The 19,852-nt window shown below is 39.3% G+C and overlaps 1 protein-coding gene across 3 annotated transcripts in view; it reads right to left on the bottom strand.

Annotated features, from left to right (window-relative positions):
- Positions 1–19,852, bottom strand: part of cfap299 (cilia and flagella associated protein 299) — a 65,416-nt gene that overhangs the window by 37,922 nt on the left and 7,642 nt on the right. Inside the window, exons 3-4 of one of the 3 annotated variants that reach the window (XM_008417759.2) lie at positions 12,152–12,242; positions 10,153–10,218 (exon numbers count right to left, since the gene is read on the bottom strand). In XM_008417759.2, the coding sequence (XP_008415981.1) occupies positions 10,213–10,218; positions 12,152–12,242 (97 nt within the window). In that variant the 3' untranslated portion in view covers positions 10,153–10,212. Of the gene's footprint in view, positions 1–10,152; positions 10,219–12,030; positions 12,079–12,151; positions 12,243–19,852 lie in introns of those variants that run through there. The other 2 variants (XM_017306507.1, XM_008417756.2) reach the window with 2 other exon arrangements.

A 19,852-nucleotide genomic window follows, 5' to 3' on the forward strand; every position in this document is an offset into this window, starting at 1 on the left:
ATGAAAGCAAAACAGAATGAAGTGAGTTTTAATTGATACTGGTTAAATATATTTCAGCTCTAAGTATTTAATATCTAGGTGTTTTTATGGGAATGTGGATCTTTCAGATCAATCTGAAAACCAATTTTGATAGGTAAACTTAATGTTATTGTGTCATTTAGCGCGGGGCGCTGGTCTTGGGTTCAGTGGTCTTGACTACGACTAATGAAGTTCATGCTATGTCAGGACAGGAGACAAAATGTTTCCATCCCTGAAATTATGATTCATAGAATCACATATCTAAGTCTAAACTGTTGCAGAGAATAAACACAATAAGAACATGTTTAATCTGTGGTAGTGTTAATTAAAATGACACATTTCTGATGTATCAAAATTAAATACGATTGGCACACTTAATGATATTAGCGATTAGGTAATGCATTCAGCGAGTACTTTTACTTTTAATACTTAAGTATTTTTAAAAGCCAGGACTTTTTTACTTTTACTTAAGTAAAATGTTAATGTGGTACTTTGACTTTTACTTAAGTACATTTTTGACTGTGTATTTGTACTTTTACTTAAGTAAATTTTTTGAGTACTTTCTCCACCACTGGTTTTCACTCCAAAACACTGTCCTTGTAGTCCTTTGACTATTTCCTAACTAGTTTATGCTTACAGTCATTGTCCGGTTGGAAGACCCACTGGTGTCCAAGCTTTAACTTCATGGCTCCACATTAGACTCTTTCCTCATGATGTCCTGAAGCGTCATGATGCAGCCGCCCCCATACTTCAGTTGGGATAGCGTTCTCAAATAACATCTCTGCAGTCCTTTTGAAAAATGGCTTCCTCCACATTGAGTGGCTTTTCAGCCCAGGACATGACACGCTGTGGATAATGAAACTGACTGACTCCAGTCAGCTTTTTCACAAGGTTATTTGCTTTCATCCTGTGGTTGAAATGCAAATTTTGCACCAACACATGTTAATCTCTGAAGCAGAGAAGTCAGCTCCTTCCTGAACGGTGCCTGAATCATGAACACTGACTTTTGCTTAGACCAGCAAAGTTCTTTATATTTGCTCTGTAGCCGTTTCCACACTGATAGATGTCAGTAACACGTAGATCTGGGCATCATCTATTGCTCTTGGAGCTATTCCAGCCTACTTCACATCGCCGGACAAATTCTGTTTAAATGATTTATTGGTTCCACAAGTTAAAAGGATTCAGGCCAGTAAAATCAGACCATAAGCTTTTCTTCATAATTTAAAAAAGAGGAGGGGATGTGTTTTCATCATACACAACCTAAAGTCTACTTTTAAGAGAAGAAAACTTGTAAGTTGTAATTGGGAAGTATGCTGCCACACAGTACGCACACACTCAAATTTGAAGCCACCAAATGCTTTATTTTTCAATCCTCCATTTCTTACTGATAAATAATATTCCTATGGTAAGAATTATGCGTTTTCAGCACCTTGTTTCTTTGTGCTAGCTTTCAACATTTCTCACAAGGATGCTGGCCAGAGTTTCTCAGTGAATTACATTTTAAAATAACCATGTCAGGCATTTCTGCTGAGGCATGAAACCACAAACATCGTCCAACTTCCACTCAGCATATTTTCTACATGCCTCCACTGTTCCTTTACTCAAGGTCCAGACGTAAAACAGACATTAAACATAAGAAAGGAGCAAAACAAGAAGCTGATTATCAGGCCACGAAGCATTCAAAGAAAAATAACACAATAGTCAAATGTCGATATTTTTATCAACTTGGTCACCTATCTGGGAAAATATGGAAAATTTCTTCAAGATTTTATGTTATTTCAGCAGAAAATTGGAGATAATTTTTTGGCACCCCTGCTTGTACAAATTGCAGGGCAGTAGCCCTTGAGGACTGGAGTTGGAGACCCCTAATTTAATGGTTGCTATGGAGATTTGGTGACCACAAATGCCTCACTCCTGCGGTTTCCCTAACAGGGAACCTTGGAGATTTTGCTACTTCCAGCAACATTCTCCTGACCAAAACCATTTCTACTCCTTGAAATGTATATTTCCCATTTTGAAGAGTGATAACACAGAGGGCTCTGTCACTTTCTACTAGATTCCAGCGAAATTTATTTAACTACTTCTTAATTCCCAAGAAATTACGATGAATTTAAAAGTATGAATTATAAAGTGCTGATTTTTTTCTTCACTGTATAAATTAAAAATAGGTATTACACATATTAATTGTAGGTTCCGACAAATGTGGAGGTTTCTGTGAATAAATACAAAATGAACGTTAAAATAATCACAGTGTGAAGTCTTCTTCAGAGCAGGTAGCTTGTATGTAACCAGCTGAAGCTTCCAGCGTTTCCTAATAAACCTTAACCATCTGTGTTTCTCTCCTCCAAGAAAGTCACACACATGTTAATATGTATTACAATTACGTGGAAATATGCAAAGAATCCAACCTGTCTACATTTCAGAAGCTTGAAAGTTTAAACCATGAGCTCAAATCTTTGGCATTTCAGTGCGACTGAGAGCCGGGAAGAAAAAAGACAGACCAACATTGACCTGATGAGAAACTGTCCATCAACAACAGCTGGTCTCATAGGATACGGACCTAAAACACAAACTCCTGCACTTGCTCTTGGATTGACGGGAAGCGAGGGGAGGGGAGGCAGTAACTGGGCCAAAGACCGGGGATGGACGATCCAGCAGCTGAAGGCTGCATGCATGGGACGCTCCTGGAAGACATGTGCACAGCGCTAAGTAGGAGAGATGCTGTCCAGTGTTTACTCAGGTGGAATAATATACAGCAAAGCCGTCCAGTGTGCAGTGATAAAACAAAGAGGATTCTGAAGAATGCGCTCCATATGCGGCTGAGAGCCGATCCGCTTTAGCTTCATTCCAAGTTTGGGTATCGATGTTTTCACCATAAATGAATTCCTTCAACATTTGCAGGGAGAACTTATTAGTCCAAATAATTAGCAGGAGAGTTCTGGTACATGAAAAAAACACACTATCTGAGGGAAAAGAGAGTCTGAGGGTGAAGGTCGACGCAGTGAGTGGAGCAGCAGAAAATGCTTCAAGACATACCTTAGAGCCCAGTTTCACATGTTCCCCATAGGCTGGTGGCTCACATTACTTTAAAGTAGCAGATTCTGAGCAGCTGTTGACAAGCTCAGACACTTGGCTAAGCTGCACGTCACCTTGAGGAATCATCATGTTCAAAACGTCCTCGGTCTCCGTTCCTTTTAAATTTAACATAAGCAGCTCAGTCAGATTCTTTGTGACGGTCATCCGTTTTACATTTGTCGTGGAAACAAAATCAAGAGGAGTGAAACTGAAAAATGGGATTTTACTGAAGCAATTCAAGTGTTTTCAAAGGAAAACTAAACCATCCATGAGTTTTTCTTATTATGAGCCAAGCAACTTTCTAAATTACACGACGTCTGGAATCCACAGCAATTTAGATAATGGGCTTTCTTCTCTGCAATGCATTGCAGTGTAAGACGCTGTGTGTGGACGCATCTGAGGATGCAGCAGCACGGATGAATCTCTCAAGTTTAACTCAGTCGACGTAACCATTGGCTTCCCTTCCCAACAGGCAGCCAAGAAGACGATGTATCCAGACAGAAACTGGAACAATTTAATCGCTGGTGTCAGAAATATGGGAGATAGAAAATATGTAAACAAAAGCAGTCAATAATATATGACCTAACTGGCCAAACAGCTGCTTCTCAATGGGAAGACATAAATAATCAAAAGTGAGCGATCCGAAAGCCTGAGTTTAACGTACGTTGCTTTCGGCTGCGTGTCAGCCTCAGTGGATTTGAAAACAAATTTATCACTGAGCTTTCAACGCAGTGTGCTGGTTTCTAAACGTTGAGATGATATAATAAAAGCTCCGTAAGGCAGGTGCACATTCCTGCAGCGACACACAATCAGGTAGCATCCAGCTGAAATCTTCACCTGCCCTAATATTTTCCCCACATGCCTTTCCATAGGTTGATGGAGTGAAAACATACCGAGGTCAGGGGTCAACAAGAGAATGAGTGAAAAAGCTGAAATAAGAATACATTATGTCTGGATGTGTGTTTGGTTTGTCCTGTCCTGGCTACTGCTGTTGCATGATGGAGCAGCGTCAGGACATCTGCAGCTAGATTAGACAAAGCTATATTTGCACAAAAGTTTTTTTTTTTTTCTGCTTATCCAGATCATTGAAATACATATGAACCGATCAGGCTTTTCCTCACCAGTACCAGTTCTGGTTTCTGTTGGGTATTACCCCTCTGTACGCGGCGTCATGCTCTTCAGAAAGCAACCCACTCTCCCACTCTGCCATGACGGATATCAAAACATATATACTCCTGTAAAGCTTGCCAAGAAAAAACAGTTGGCAGCTTAAAATCACTTTTGTTTAGCTGATTTCACTGTAAAAATGGTCACAGAGTGCTGCTTGTAATATACAGTCAAATATCACATTATGGAGAAAGTACATGTCTAATCATTAGCAACCATGTACAAAAAACTACCAGTAAACATCTAGATCTTTGCTCTGGAGCAAATAGCGAATTAATGCAGATTTGGTCAAACTGACAGTCAGAAGGGAAAAGATACTGGTTGGTTTCTAAATCAACTTGATGAGTCGTGACTTCATCAAGTAGAAGCCGTCATGGCGTCTTGTGTGATTGTGTGACGTAGATCCTAAGAGTTAATAATGTATTTCTAAGAGCTTTAAGAGATTCATCCTGGCTGTATACTGTGTTTATAGACCTAGGAGACGTAGCAGATCAGAGGAAAGGATGTGAAGGTCAGATTTTCATGTCCTCAGCCTCAATCAGTCAAACTTTCACTGAATTGCCTTTGGCTTCAATTACAGCTGCAAGTCTTTTGTCTCTACCAGTTTTGCACATCTGAAGAAAAGTTTTGCCCGTTACGCTTTCAAAATACTTCAAAAATCATTTAGGATGGAAAGGATCTGTGAACACAAATTTCTATTCTTCCCACAGATTCTCATTTTGATATATATCTGGACTTTGACTGGGCCATTCTAACACAAGAACATGTTTTGATCTAAACCAATCCACTGCAGCTCTGACTGCATGTTTAAGCCCATTGAGCTAACACAAGATCAATCTGGATTTATACTGAGACTATTACATGCAATTGGACTCTATTTACTGTTACTGAAGGCATTTGGACCTTAGGGGTGTGACTCAGAGAGCGTTACAACTGAAGAACCGAGCAAGAAAAGTGTAAAACGTTGTTTTATCTTTTTTATTCCTGGATATTTCTCAGGCATTTCTTTATGTGTGGCAGGTGGAGTCAAGTTGTTGAGCTAAAGAGAAAAATACATGCTGATTAGATCAGATCTCAGATATCACAATGGTTCCTTCTTGGGACAAAAAGTCCTTTTTGTCCACCTGATAGATGGTTCCAAACTGCTGGGGCCTTATCCCCACCTCTCCTCCACTCAGTGACACCATTCAAGTCAAGGTCATACGATAGCCCTGCAGGACTCTTTCCTTTCTAAAGGTTGTCCACCTTGGTCCTGCTGCTTTGAAATCAAACTTGCCATTGTTGTTTTTACTGCCCATGACAAGGACAAAGGGACTGGGCAGCGGGGACACACACACGGCTTGAAACGCAATAGGGCTGGGAATTCCTCTTTAATTTCAATGCTATACTTGATCTCTGAGCTGCATGACTGACCACCTTATTATCTATAGCGACAGGAGCTTATCAATACAGAATTCGCTGGGTCCACAGACCAAAGACAAACACGTCCTTTATGCAGGACGTCCCCTCTGGGCATGAGACTCGCTGTGCAGACCAACCGGTTAAATTCCACAACTAAGAGTAGGAGACTGGAAATCATTTGTGGACAGTTAGACTGGCTTAAGTAAATAGTTTTTAAAAAAAGGAATTTAGTTTATATTAAATGCTTACATTGTTGATTTATCTGAAAAAATATACATCTTTGCAGAATATGTGAAAGTATCTTAAACCTTTAGAGTATAACTTTTGTTAAAAAAATAGTTTTTAACATATTTAAACTTTGTACCATGTTTAAAATGCTCATCATGTTGTGACAGGTTAAGATCTGTGAAATCATGGAGCTCCATTGCCTTCTCCCAGTGCTGCCAGTACCACCTGCAGAAATGCACCAGTCAATCAGAAACAACCAATCAGAGCCAGGAGGCGGGTCTTAGCGCTGTCAATCACTCTCATGCTGCAGCTGGTTCAGAACAACATAACCTGCCTCCAATGCTAAGGCTAGTTAGCATGGCCCCAGATGATGGCTTGGAAATCGTACATCTGAGCAGCGTACATGAGGATGATTGACAGCGCTAAGACCTTCCTCCTGACCCTGAGAGGTGGATTTCTTAAGATCGCAGCTCAAAGAGGAGGTGAAGGAGTTAGAGTTGATCTGTCTTGTATCGTAATGTCATGGTGATAGTTTTAATAGATATGGGAAAAACATCTTTGTAAAAGTTACAAACTGCAGCTTTAAGATTTGTCATGAATATTTAATAGGCATGACCAAAAATATATTTTTTTGTCATTTTGAAAAATAATCTATTTAATTTAAATCACACAGGGTCTGTGAAATCAAGTCAAAGGCCATGTGTGATTTCAGTACATGATGCTGGATAACCACTGACAGCCTGGTAAATGTGTTTTAGTCTTTATGCAGATTATCCAAGGGCTTCCAGTGAATCACATACCAGCAAAGTTAATGTTCTCCTGGCTCAGTAACTTATTCAGTCTAATTCTATGCTTTCATGACTGAGAAAAGTCAAGTTTTATTATTTATTTTACTTAGAATTGTTAACTGCACTTTCTGAACTATTTGAAATGTTTGTTTCATTAAGGTAGTCAACATATTGTTTTTGTCAGTTTAGGTTGTTACACTCATAATTGCACTGACTGATTAAATCCATCCATCCAATTTTTTGCACCCTTGTCCCTCAGTGGGGTCAGGAGGTGCTGGTGCCGATCTCCAGCTAACGTTCCGGGCAAGAGGCGGGGTCACCCTGGACAGGTCGCCAGTCTGTCACAAGGCAACACAGAGACACACAGGACACACAACCATGCACACACACACTCACACCTAGGGGCAATTTGGAGAGGCCAATTAACCTGACAGTCATGTTTTTGGACTGTGGGAGGAAACCGGAGTACCTGGAGAAAACCCCCCATGCACAGGGAGAACATGGAGACTCCATGCAGAAAGACCGGGGCCGGGAATCGAACCCAGAACCTTCTTGCTGCAAGGCAACAGCTCTACCAACTGCGCCACTGTGCAACCCTGATTAAATTAAAGTCGTAATTATTTTCACATGTTTGACCAAACTTGTTAAGTTATAGATGTATTTAAAGTGCTGCACTGGTACAGAGTTATCAAATAAATGTGTAATTCAGTACATTTATTTAAAACAGAATCATTTTACGTCAGTTCAGAACCGTTTATCTGTATCAGATCGATATAGGGTGATGCTAAACCTCAGATATCGGTATCGGAAGTGGAAAAAAATGGATCGGTGCATCCCGAAGGAAAACAAGGGTAGATCACAAACTGAAAGGACGAACTTAAAAGGGCAGCCATTTTACCCGTGTAAAAAGGATTTCTGATCCAAATGGAGATTTCTGGTTAAAACAAGGTACAGATAATAAAGTATAAATTTTGGGTTTGCTATGAACAGCTGTGTGGTACCGTGGTAGTTTGTGTAGTTTGTGTAAACACTTGTTCTTTGATCAAGTACATTTTGGAGACGACGGAAAGCTTCACTGCTTCACCACTGACTACCTTTAAGTTTCCGGTCTCCATCCTGATCAGCTGCTGTCAACCCGGGGAGAGGGCAGGTGTTGGCACCACACCTCCAGCTTTAAATGTGAACTTCCCAACAATGGACACCCTGAGACATCCTGTCCAGGTGTGACCTGGATTTGATTAAAAGAACGCCTTACCCAGCGCAAATAAAGCCAAAAGCTGCCCAGGTGCAGCTTTTGTTTGTTTAGTGATTTCTGCCAGGGAAGCAGCTTTTCCAACAGGCCCTGAGAAGTCAACGCTCAATAAAGGGCAGACTCTGAAAGCTCGTCCACACCAAACCTGACTCCTCACTGCAAAACAAAAACACCAAATGCATTCAGGTTGTAAGATTGAATGATTTCATGGAGTTTAATTTCTATTCTGCAGAGAAGCGACCAGATGGGACTCCATACAAAGACTTCTTTCAATCTTTTGCAAGTCACAAAGACGCCTAACAATTGTATTAACACGTGTGGCTTCAACCTGACTCTGAATGCTGAGACTGACATAAAGGAGCAACAAAACAGAAGCTCAAGATGCAGGAAGAGAAAAATGACTTATTGATAAAAATAAATAAACACAATAAGAACAATTTTTGCCTTAAATAATTTTAACCAGTAACAACCTTTCACTACCAAAGCCAAAACAGAGACAGTTCAAGGCACATTCTTAATTTATTTAAGGTAATACTGTAGTTCTGTGTAACAAATAAAAGGTGATAAAATTCACAATTATTATCTTGTAAAGTTAGTAATTAAACATACTTTGCAAAATAAACAGCATATTAAAAACCAAGGAACCTTCAGGCAGGTGTAGAAGTTTAAAGAACCGCTCGCTTCTAAAATTATATCCCAAGCTTTGAGCATCTCCCAGATCAGAGAACATTTAGGTTGGAAGAGAAGAGCAGTGTGCAAAAAAACAGCCAAGAGGCCCAGGGTAACTCTGGAGGAGCTGCGGAGATCCACAGCTCAGGTGGAGGAATCTGTAGACAGAATAGTCAGGACTTCATAGAATAGTGGAGCTCTGAAGACATATAATGGGAATAAAACCGTCACATTAACTGAATATTTTCCATCTTTGACCTGTTTTTGTCTTTTTTTGGTCATCTGTCATTTTTACTAATCAGGATTCCTACATGGTGCAGATATTTATAACTTTACACAGAGAGTACAGGAAACTAAATCCCTCCCCTTCTTAGATTTTCATTTGTAAAATTATTTGACACCATCTTGTTTTACCTCATCAAGTCGGCGAAATGAGGAGGGAAGTCACAACAACTGGTCCAACATTTACAATCTCACTGAAAGTTTGTGATTCTAACATGACAAAATGGAAAATCGTTCAAGAAGCAGTGAATAGTTTCACAAGGTGTTGAGTGTGCTACAAACCTTTTTCCCTTCCTTTTGCTTTTGTTAGTGCATCCATCGATGTGCATTGCTACGTACAGCGCAGTGCTATGAATGAGATACACAAAGAAACAAAAACGTGCAGACATTAAAAAGATAATATGGAAAGTGGAAGCATGTGTCGTAAAAACGACTGCTTCCCATTAGAGTGCAAAAATGTGCAGATATGAGGAGCTGGAATGTGTTAGCATGAAGGATCCTGTGGTTCAAGGAGGACAGCAGATAGGAGCTTATGTCATGTTTTTAATATGCTTTTAAAAAACTGGCAGAAAAGAGAGGGATCTTTAAAACGCTGGGTGGTCTTACTATCAAATTAAAGATAAACACGGCTACCTCGACCATTTCATAAAGTGGATTCTGAGTGGAGAGAGGAAAAAAATTACTGTTACTCAACTTCTTCATAAATCATAATTGTTTGCAATTTGTTGCAGCTGTTACAATGCAAACAGAACATGTTGTACATATGTATAAACATCACTTTGATATATGCCTACTGGCAAATTGCAATTAAAATTTCACAAACTATTCCTGCGGCACAAAATAAATGCCTGAAACAAGATACGGCACGCCTGCACACATGTGCAAGCGCTGCCTGGAATACATCTGTCTAATGTAAATATACCAACGAGGTCAAGCCTCGTCAAACTGCATTAAGATTACCTGTTACACAAACAGTTTCAAAGAGAAGAAGCATTAAGCGGACAAATGTGGCTTTAACTTTAAACGAATGGGGCTCAAAGGAAAACAATCATCTTCCAGATCCAATTTTTCAACCAAGAAACTTCCAACAAGCTGGAAAAATATTGTGTCAGCAGAGCAAGGTTGGTGATACACATTGCAATCGCTGGCTTGTTTTTTTATTTTCTGCAATGTTTATCTACTAATCATTTAACTTAAATGTATCTCTAAAGAATAAAAACAGAAGCTCTTTCAGTTTTTAAGTGTTTATGTTTCCACAGTGAAGATGCCGGGGGAATCCTTTGGTGTTACTTCTTCTTCTTCTACTGTTGTCTTCATGTGATCTAATGGCTGCTAAGCCTGCAGGGTAAATGGAGGTGAAATAAAACTCCACTTTTTTTTACTCCCGCATCTCAGGAGTGAATCATTTGAAGTCCATCAGCACTGATGCAGTGTGAAGAACAATGCTCTTCACAACATGCACAATCCCTTCATCGCCCCAAGTCAAAACTAAGATCAACCTGATTACCACCAAAGCCTTTCCCCCCCCCCCAGATATTCTTAAATTCTCTGAACATTTCCTCCAAATATAAATATGAAAAACTCCACATCCCCGGACAGACTTTGCACACAAACTTTGTTATTCGAAGAGGATCTTTGAAGAGGGATTTTCTGGCTGAGTGTGTTGGAGTGTGGGCATTTATCAGAACTGCCATCTGCTCCACCGTCTACTGCAGGCCAAACCATCAACCTATCAGCAGCACCTGGACGTTCTCTCAGTAGCATCCCTCAGAAGGCCTTAATGGTCCATAAACTTTTTATTATATGATTTTGATTAATGGTGAAAGCTTAGAGGAATCTGTTCGGATTAAACGTCTGCTTTGAGCCCAGATTTCACTGAGTCAAAATTTAAGATGTTCACATTATTTTGTTGCAACTTGCTGAGCTAAACAGCTACTTATTGAAAGCAGAATCACATAATAACCTAAACAAAACTGATCTGACTAATCCAACCAACATTGAAGCAGAGTTTAACAAAGCAGTTTTTCTTCACAGGACAACAGAAGGACAGCCAGGTGCAACTTCTGATATGATTTTGGATATTATTTGTGTTCTTCAGAAAGAACCCATGAAAGCAAACTCCATGCAGAAAGGTCTTAAAAGTTTTTTCAAATTCATTTTGTCAACATTTTGAAAGAAAGTTGCACACAGTAGCATCAGGTTCAAATCCAGGCTGAGAAAGTTGAACCACAAATAGTTTATGATGGTGGGGATGCTACGGTGGACCCCGCTTAGTCATCGTTCAGCTTATGTGGATTCACATTTGCTTTTTTTTTTCTTCCAGAAAGCATATCTAGAAAATGTAAAAGAAAATGCAGGTTGGAAACCTGAAACAACTCACTGCTACTTGACACGCTATTGGTTGGTGTTTGCAAAGCAGCCAATCCAGAAGTGCCATTTATGTTCCTTACTGCTGATTGGTTGTGAGAGCGCAGATTAAGAAGACCTTGGATGTTAGCTTCTGTGGTAGAACCAAGACTGTTTCCACCGTACGTATCAATGCAGGCTAATGTATATTTGGTGTTTGACACAGAAAGTTTCCAGCATTTCTAAATGGCGCCTCAGCGTTTGTGGATTCGTCGATGGTTGTGGTTCCTAAACCGCCACGAATACCAAGAGTCTGCTGTGGAATCGCAGCACTTTTTACATGTTCAGGGTGAAATCTGAGGGTTTTATTCTGTGCAATCAGTTCAACATATAGATGAGAAGAAACAGAACTAGAAATAAAAAATGTCTCCATTGTGAAGTTTGGCCATTTTCATAATGTTTTGTAAAAACACACAGAATTTGCTTTTTAGACACAGTTTTCCAATATTTATAAGGATGACAAAGTTGAAAAGGAAGTTTTTAAACCTTATTTAACACCTTTAAAGAGGTTTGAACAGTAACGCTAATCAAGTGATGTGGAGTAAAATCAAATAGACCAAACAGAGGAATGATGAAATTCCTTAAATCTGAAATATTATGTGAGGATTAGGATGAGGCCCCTTTAATATTTATCCTTGTGGTTTAATCTAAGAACAAGGTGGTTTTAGTGAGGGGGTCTGATGGTTGGGAAAGGGGGCCGCCAGCTGGCTTTGGTGGTATTTGGGGAGGGACTGGAACTGGGAGGAGGGTCATTTCCACTCAGCTTGACACAGTATGGATTTTGTTTCCATCCTAATGGAATTGCAGAAATATTTGAGGGGAATCCCATTACGTAGCAATTGGAGTGCTGTAATAATGTACTCACAGTCATTTTCCCAGTGCGGTTGGCCTCTTCTCGCTCTGCCAGGGCCTTCAGGAAGTTATCCTTGAGCTCCTTTCCTGCACTTGCCAGTGTCCTGGAAAAGACAACACTCAAACGGCTTGAAATGTTTCTCTAAACCTGGAAAAAGTCACATGAAGACTTAAAGGTTCTTTATTTATGTGATGGCTTTACATGTTAAACCCCTCAGAGTGCTATGCTCTGATTCTGCTCCAACTTTATTAATTAACTAAAGAAAGAATCAATGAATAGAAATAAATCTGTGCCTTTAAATGTTGGAAGTGACCGTAATTTTTCCAGACTGGCTTTGTTAACACAGTATTACATGCTTTTTAACAAAGAGCTGTTAAACTATCAACACCAAATATAATTCACCATTAAACGTTTTCCTCGTTATCATAATTTTCTTCATGGGAAACATAAATCCACAACTATAAACCACACGACTGCGTGACTGCTTTCTCCTCCTGGCTTCGAGCCGTCTCCATAGAAACATGGATTTTGGCGCACACTAACGGATCCGCACCTGAAAAAACACTGGCACTTATATTTGAACAGTTCACAGTGCGGTACGAGCAACAGAAGTCTGGCGCGCCGCCACGGCGGACAGTACACAACATTCATCAGATCCACAGCGAGCGGACATCTTGACGCCTGCAAACGGGCCGCTGGAGGCGGCTCACGATGAAGGAGAAGGTGATCACCTACAGATTACCTATCAGTTGCTGATTTTTAATCAGTACAATAAACTAAATCAGGACAATGACGCTTACATGTGTCGTTTGTGTCTGTTTTTCACATCTCACTATTTTACAACTTTGGGAATTTAAGCAGATATTAACATTGTGGTTTTAGAAAAAATCCCAAATTAATATCTTTTTTTATAACATTATCCATTAAGATGGATGCAGACATAAAACCCCCACCTACTTTTTAATACTTTGCTTCACAGCTAAAGTACTTTTATCATGTTTTAAAATGTTCATCATTCTTTAAGTGTCTGCAATGTTTGTAACAAAGGAGCCATTTTCCCCTCAGTTCAGACACATAAGATTCATTTGGAGCCACAAATGTTTCACAGTAACTTATAATTTTTAATAAATATCCCTGTAGCAAATGTATTATTTTAAAAGAATCATAATGTTCTTATTATTATGATTTTGGGCTTTTTAAAAAAGAAAAATACAAATATTTAGCAAAAAGAGGATGGAAACTATCTTTGTAACTTTGTGACAAGAAAATAGATCTAAATAAAATTTTGTGGTACTTGTAATTTCATCCTGTTGTGGAAATTCAATTACATTTTAAAATAGTTGTTGGCTTTTTTTTTGTTATTTGGAGCCGTTTTGGATTATCCAAAAGCCACAGGCTGATTTAAGGACTTCAACTCACATTTTAAACTAATTTCAGTCCATTTTCTGACCGCGACATGGTTTTTAAAAAATGAAAAAAGTGGACACTTTAATGGAAATAAATTGCTATTTATTTTTAAATAAGCAATAAAAGTCCAAAGAAAAAAGTTTAAGACCGTTTAGTAATGCTTTTTCATCATGGACTCTTAATTCTTGGAGGTAACCATCACTCCCAAAATGTCAACATTACATCTAATTAATTAATAATATTACTTCCGGTCAAGGGCTGCACAGTGGCGCAGTTGGTAGAGCTGTTGCCTTGCAGCAAGAAGGTTCTGGGTTCGATTCCCGGTCTTTCTGCATGGAGTTTGCATGTTCTCCCTGTGCATGGTGGGTTTTCTCCGGGTACTCCGGTTTCCTCCCACAGTCCAAAAACATGACTGTTAGGTTAATTGGCCTCTCCAAATTGCCCCTAGGTGTGAGTGTGTGTGTGCGTGGTTGTGTGTCCTGTGTGTCTCTGTGTTGCCCTGCGACAGACAGGCGACCTGTCCAGGGTGACCCCGCCTCTCGCCCGAAACGTTAGCTGGAGAGGCACCAGCAACCCTCCCGACCCCACTGAGGGACAAGGGGGAAAGAAAATGGATGGATGGATGGACTTCCGGTCAAAATAACTAAGTTGGAAGGATGGAGAGATAACTTTAAACCCAATTTACCCTGTAGTATAAATAATATTTGACTCAACTGTGTATAAATATTTAAAATATTTGAGTCCTTGTACTGACTGCGAGACATAAGACCTCTATTAATAATCGCCACCTTTATTGTGCATCAAATCTTTATCTACAGTTCTGTATCTGCAGTGCAATGGAAACTCAGTGTGTGGAGTCCGAGTGCGTTTTCCTAAATTATGTTTGTCCAAAAATCAGACATTTCCAATTTCATAGTGAATTCCAGAAGTGCCACATCAAGCAGAGATAAACAGCCGAATGTTTATTTTAGCCTGGATTAGTAAAGGAACAGAGTCGTTACATTTGTAAGAGGATTGTAACTCGCGCTTTAGGTTTGGCCTGCGCCTCGTTGTGAAAGTGTTAGAGGAATCACACGGTGGTAAAAGTGCAGAGACGGCACATATTTGGAGGCTAAAACCTCACTCCGTCTTCTGAGTGAGTGAAGGATTGCTGCTGGGTCACGGGGGCCGAGGCCCCAAAGTAAACACAGGTGCTGAGGAGCCTAGGAACCGGGGTCACCCCGTCCAGTAGCACGAGCAGCACACAGCCACAGATGGCGAACGATTCGCCGCCGTAAACATGTGGAGATTTCCGTCCGTTAACAAATTTCTTATCAAGCCTCATTTAGGAGGGATAACAAGGAAGTTACGATGAAATGATGGTTATTAGTTCCTAATGACTCGGCATTAAGGAGCCCGGCCTTCTAAGCGTCTTGTTTTAGGATTGTGGTCAGGCAGGTGGGCAACATCATTAGGAAAAATGAGGAGAAAATGAGGAGGGAGTTGAACAGCCGTCATCTGGCCTGGTGGAAACAACCCGTAGGCAAGAAGAACGTCTGTCCTGCAAGAGAAACGTTTCTACAAACCAGAAGGTGAAACTACTTGTTGTCGTGTTGTTGGTTCAGAACATCCGTCTGGTTTCACAGGGATCCAGGAAATACAGAAAATTCAAAATGCTTGAGAGATGTGAATGTAGAATGAAGCTGTTTAAATTCCCTTTCTGAAAGCTGTCCTCAGTTCTCATGATATGCTGGGATCCCCACTTATTTATTTATTCTAGATTGCCAGAATAATGAGATTTTTTTGTGTATGAATATATCTACATATACTGCTCAAAAAAATAAAGGGAACACTTAAACAGCACAATATAACTCCAAGTAAATCAAACTTCTGTGAAATCAAACTGTCCACTTAGGAAGCAACACTGATTGACCCGACGAGGGTCCCCGTTGTCAATCAGTGTTGCTTCCTAAGTGGACAGTTTGATTTCACAGAAGTTTGATTTACTTGGAGTTATATTGTGCTGTTTAAGTGTTCCCTTTATTTTTTTGAGCAGTGTAGATTATTTTTATTCATGTATTCATAAGAGACTGGGTGTTCAAACAAATACTGAAACAATTAGATATGATTTTAACACATTTAATTTAAAGACAAAGATGGAAGTAGAAACATGTCGGGTACGTCTGAAAAAATAAAAATAACTGTTTCTAATAAAAGAGTCTTTAATAATTTATCAAAGACATACACAATGAATTTTATTTTAATTTATGTTTTGAATAAAATTCACACATTTAATCATTTTGTGTATTTAATCAAACATATTTATAGAAACATTTCTACATTTTTTAGATTAATTTACAGTTTTATTTAAACAATCCCACATATAAATACGTATTTTATATACATTAATTATTACATTATTAAAAAATGCATAGGCCAGAATGGCATTGGACAGTAATGCTAATAAAAAAGCATCTCTCCACTTTACGTATATAAATGTAAATGTTATCATCTCTAAACCGTAAAAAGCTAAACCAAAAAAAAGTAGCCAATAAGTCTGATGTTTTCTTGGCGTTCCATACTGTGTGTGTTACAGATGAAGTTTATGTAATGCTTTGTGCGCCTCTGTTGGGGGCGACCAGCTGTGGGAGCTTTGCAGCTGTTTACATGCGTATAAACACTCCAGTCCACTTCGTTCCAAATCCCTGAGGCCTTTTTCCTGAGCCTGAAATCAAGTTTTTAAACTATTTACTCTCTCCAATAATTGCACCAACAGTTTTGTGTTTACATACTTTGAAACACTTTTGCTTGGTTCATTCTCTGAGTATACGTGTGTGGAAAAACTGCAGTATTTTCCCGCACAGGAGAAATCAGTAGCATAATAGCATATAGCTAGCAATCGAGCAGAAGACAACTGAAGGTTGCTGAAGAGAGAAGATGCTAAGTCTTCTGCAGATGCTCTGGGCCCCTGAAGGAAGCTTTAAGCTAACGCTGTACATACAATGAACAGAAGTTAAATTACTCAGGTTTGTAGTCAAATCCCCCGTATCTCGGACCTCACACCCCTCCTCTAAAAATACTCATACCTGCTTGATTTTACAGTTTAAACACCAGATATACCTTACTATGCATTAACAAGCAGAGCAGAAACCGCCTTAGCAGAAGCTAACATTTACGGTCTCCGTTTTCTCCGCTCTTGGGGCTTCAGCTAATCAGCACCAAAGAAAATGAACGGCGCTCCTGGATTGGCTGTGCTGCAGCCAGTCACTGACAGTAAAACTGATTGTTTTGGGTTTCCTGTGTATTTATGGCACAATGCATAATTATAGCAACACTTATAACTGTTTATTTCCTGTTTCAGAGCCACAAGCACATCCCATTAATGATCTCTGAGGATTGGAACCACACTTCCAGTTTCTGACCAGTTTGTAAACTGTTGGGCGTTTGAATGAAGTTTTAACTAGTTTGATGAGTTTTCTTCTATTATTTATTCCTCAAAAGTAAGAGTTTCCCTCTGGAGATAAAGTGTTCAAACAAAGTTTTGCCTGTTCCATCTTCCTCAGACCCTCATAAGTGCCTGCAGTAATTTTTTAGTACTGTTTACACTTCAATCTGTCACCCCGTAACATTTATTCACCTAAGTGTCAGCGACCAACAGCAGGGCTGGTTTTTCATCTTTTTACCGACGTCAACGACAAATCTGAGGAGGAACACCTACGACAGGGAACGCTGAGGAAATCTGATATTGCACAGCATGTTGCAACACTGCAATTCCATCTAACCTGACAGCCACATTTGATCTGCGCTCATTTTTTTCCCTGCATCACACATGTGATTATTCGCAACAGCAAATAGCTCCCAGTTTAATTAATCGAATGCCATTAAAAGGTTCTTTGAGGGAAGAGGGGCTGACATTCCTCTTTAATTCGTAGCTCTCTGTCTGCAAATAAATATCCAGCGACTGGACGACGGGTGCTTTCTGTGAGGGTTTCATGTCGTGACGGGGAACAGATGTTACACTTTGCAATAATTTCTTATTCTGCTCTGCAGATTAAAAGACTGAAGCCTTCTTTCTCCTGCAGCTTCGACAATGCAGCTCTTAGGAAAACAGCGACTTCTTAAGAATCTTTTTCTTTTTCCTTGGAGTGCTTGGGAAAGAGAACCTTCTGAAAAATATTATTTTGGGCTGGTGGATGTCGAGGGAAATTCCACACAGCATGACAATTTACATTATTTCGAGCTCTTTGTGAAGTCCTCTGTCACCTCTGATTACAATGAACTGAACGTATCGCTTACACACACACAGGATATTCTACCTGAGCTTTCCTCGAGCTCTGCAGCCACCTTGGCTTTTGGGGTAGCGGAGGTGGCACGTCCTGCGCTGCCGGCTTTAGACGCTGGCTTTCAGTAGGGACCAAAGAAATTATTGTCTTTCTTGTGACAAAAAGCAGAACACTGCAAAAACACAAAGTTCTACAATGTATTTCTGTCTAGTTTCTACTGCAAATATCTTAGAACACTTAAAATAAGACAGAACTGACATACAACTAACTTTTCAGCAAGATATAGAGGCTTGTTTTAAATCAGCAATACCATAATATTGACAAAAAAGTTACAAGTGAAAATAACGTCAGTGGAACTGGTTTGTTTTTTTTATTCAGAATTAAGGAATTATTGACTTAAAACAAATGAATATATCCTCCTGGAGCCGAAGACAGTCGGAGGTTGGCAGAGTTCACAGCAGTATTTCATTTTTACCCAAGTGAAAGTAAAAGGAACCATTCAATAAATTAAGTGCAAAAAAATATTTAGTGAAAAGTTTACTCAAGTACTAACAGATCAAATCACTTAATATTTTAAAATTACATCATCAGATGAACCAATATATAAAGTTAAGTGGAAATTTTGGTATATTAAGGATCAAAATTGACAAGGAACAAAAAATAACAAAATCAGCCAAACGGAAAATGTTCTAAAACATTTTCTTTCAATAAAAAACTGATGAAACTTTAACAAGAACTGCAGGTGTGTGTCTGAGTCTGGTGAATTTTTGGTTAAAACATGTTTGTTTTTCATTCAGTGGCTCGAGAATCCAGAAATTTTACTCAAAGAGTAGAAATACCTCGTAATAAAATTACTCAAGTAAAAGTTAAAAGACAGTAAAAGTACATTTTTCAAAAAAGTTATTCAAGTAAATGTAGTTGAGTAAATATAACTAGTTACTACCCAACTCTGAAGACAGGTTTTATTTCCAGTGTACTAAGATATTCACACTAGAAACCAGACCAAAACTACTTGATGTTTTCTCTTTCCACCTAACTTTTACGATGCTGTTGAAGACAGAAACATAAAAATGTCCACTCAACTAGGAGTAACTTTAAAGCACACAAAAAGAAAATTAGGCTAAATGCGAGTCCTAAAACTAGAGAACGAGTTCATGTCTGAGAACGACTGTCTGTTGAGCACATGTCAGCATTGCGGTTTCTTCCTCATCAGTTTATTAGCTTACATTGTAATCCAAAGCAGCTCATATGAAATCATTTAAGCGTATTTTTCAAGCCATTTCAGCTGCTGATTAGAGAAGAATTTCACCCGAGGAACAACATTGTTACAGGTCCGTTTCTTAGCTCCTGTTATACACGGGCGCAGCTGTTCAGCAGGCTCAATTCAGCCTCGTTGCCCAAAACCACAAGCATAGATTCCAAAAAAATTCAAACAATTAGTCATTAAAAGACCTTGGGCAGCAGATCCTGCTCCTGGAGGCTGTCACAACCATCCTGACTACAGCCTGGACAAGAGCAAATATGAAGCTGACAGTTCTGCCTGCTAGCTTCATAGAAAGGCTAAAGATGTTGGAGGCTGAAGTTAAAACAATGTCGGAATGTCAAAGCCTCAGAGGTTTGCTTTAAATAAAAGTGCTGAGTTGGTAAAGAACATTAATGTGCCTTGCAGAAACTCCTTTGTGCTTACAAAATGTTGATGCGTCCAGATAATACATTGACAAGTATGAAAGGGGCAGGATATTGTAAGGTGTATCTTCTACCTGCTCCTTTTCGAACAGAAAATATAAAAATTGCCTGTCACATGGGCAAAATAATTAGTTTTACATTTTATTTCTTAAGTTTGTCTCATTCTCTTTTTCTTTTTTGATTGTTTTTAATGTCTGTTCGAAATAAATAAATGAAATGAATGAGCTCTTGCACATAGCAACCACAAAATCTAATCGATTATGGTTTGCACTCATGCTTGGTCCCCTCAGTATTTACAGAGAGTCCTTTCCATCTGACTGAGCTTGAGCTGTTGAAGTGTTCGCTCGGGGAACTGAGT

Source organism: Poecilia reticulata, linkage group LG9 (genome assembly GCF_000633615.1).
Source record: "Poecilia reticulata strain Guanapo linkage group LG9, Guppy_female_1.0+MT, whole genome shotgun sequence".
Classification (NCBI taxonomy): Eukaryota; Metazoa; Chordata; class Actinopteri; order Cyprinodontiformes; family Poeciliidae; genus Poecilia; species Poecilia reticulata.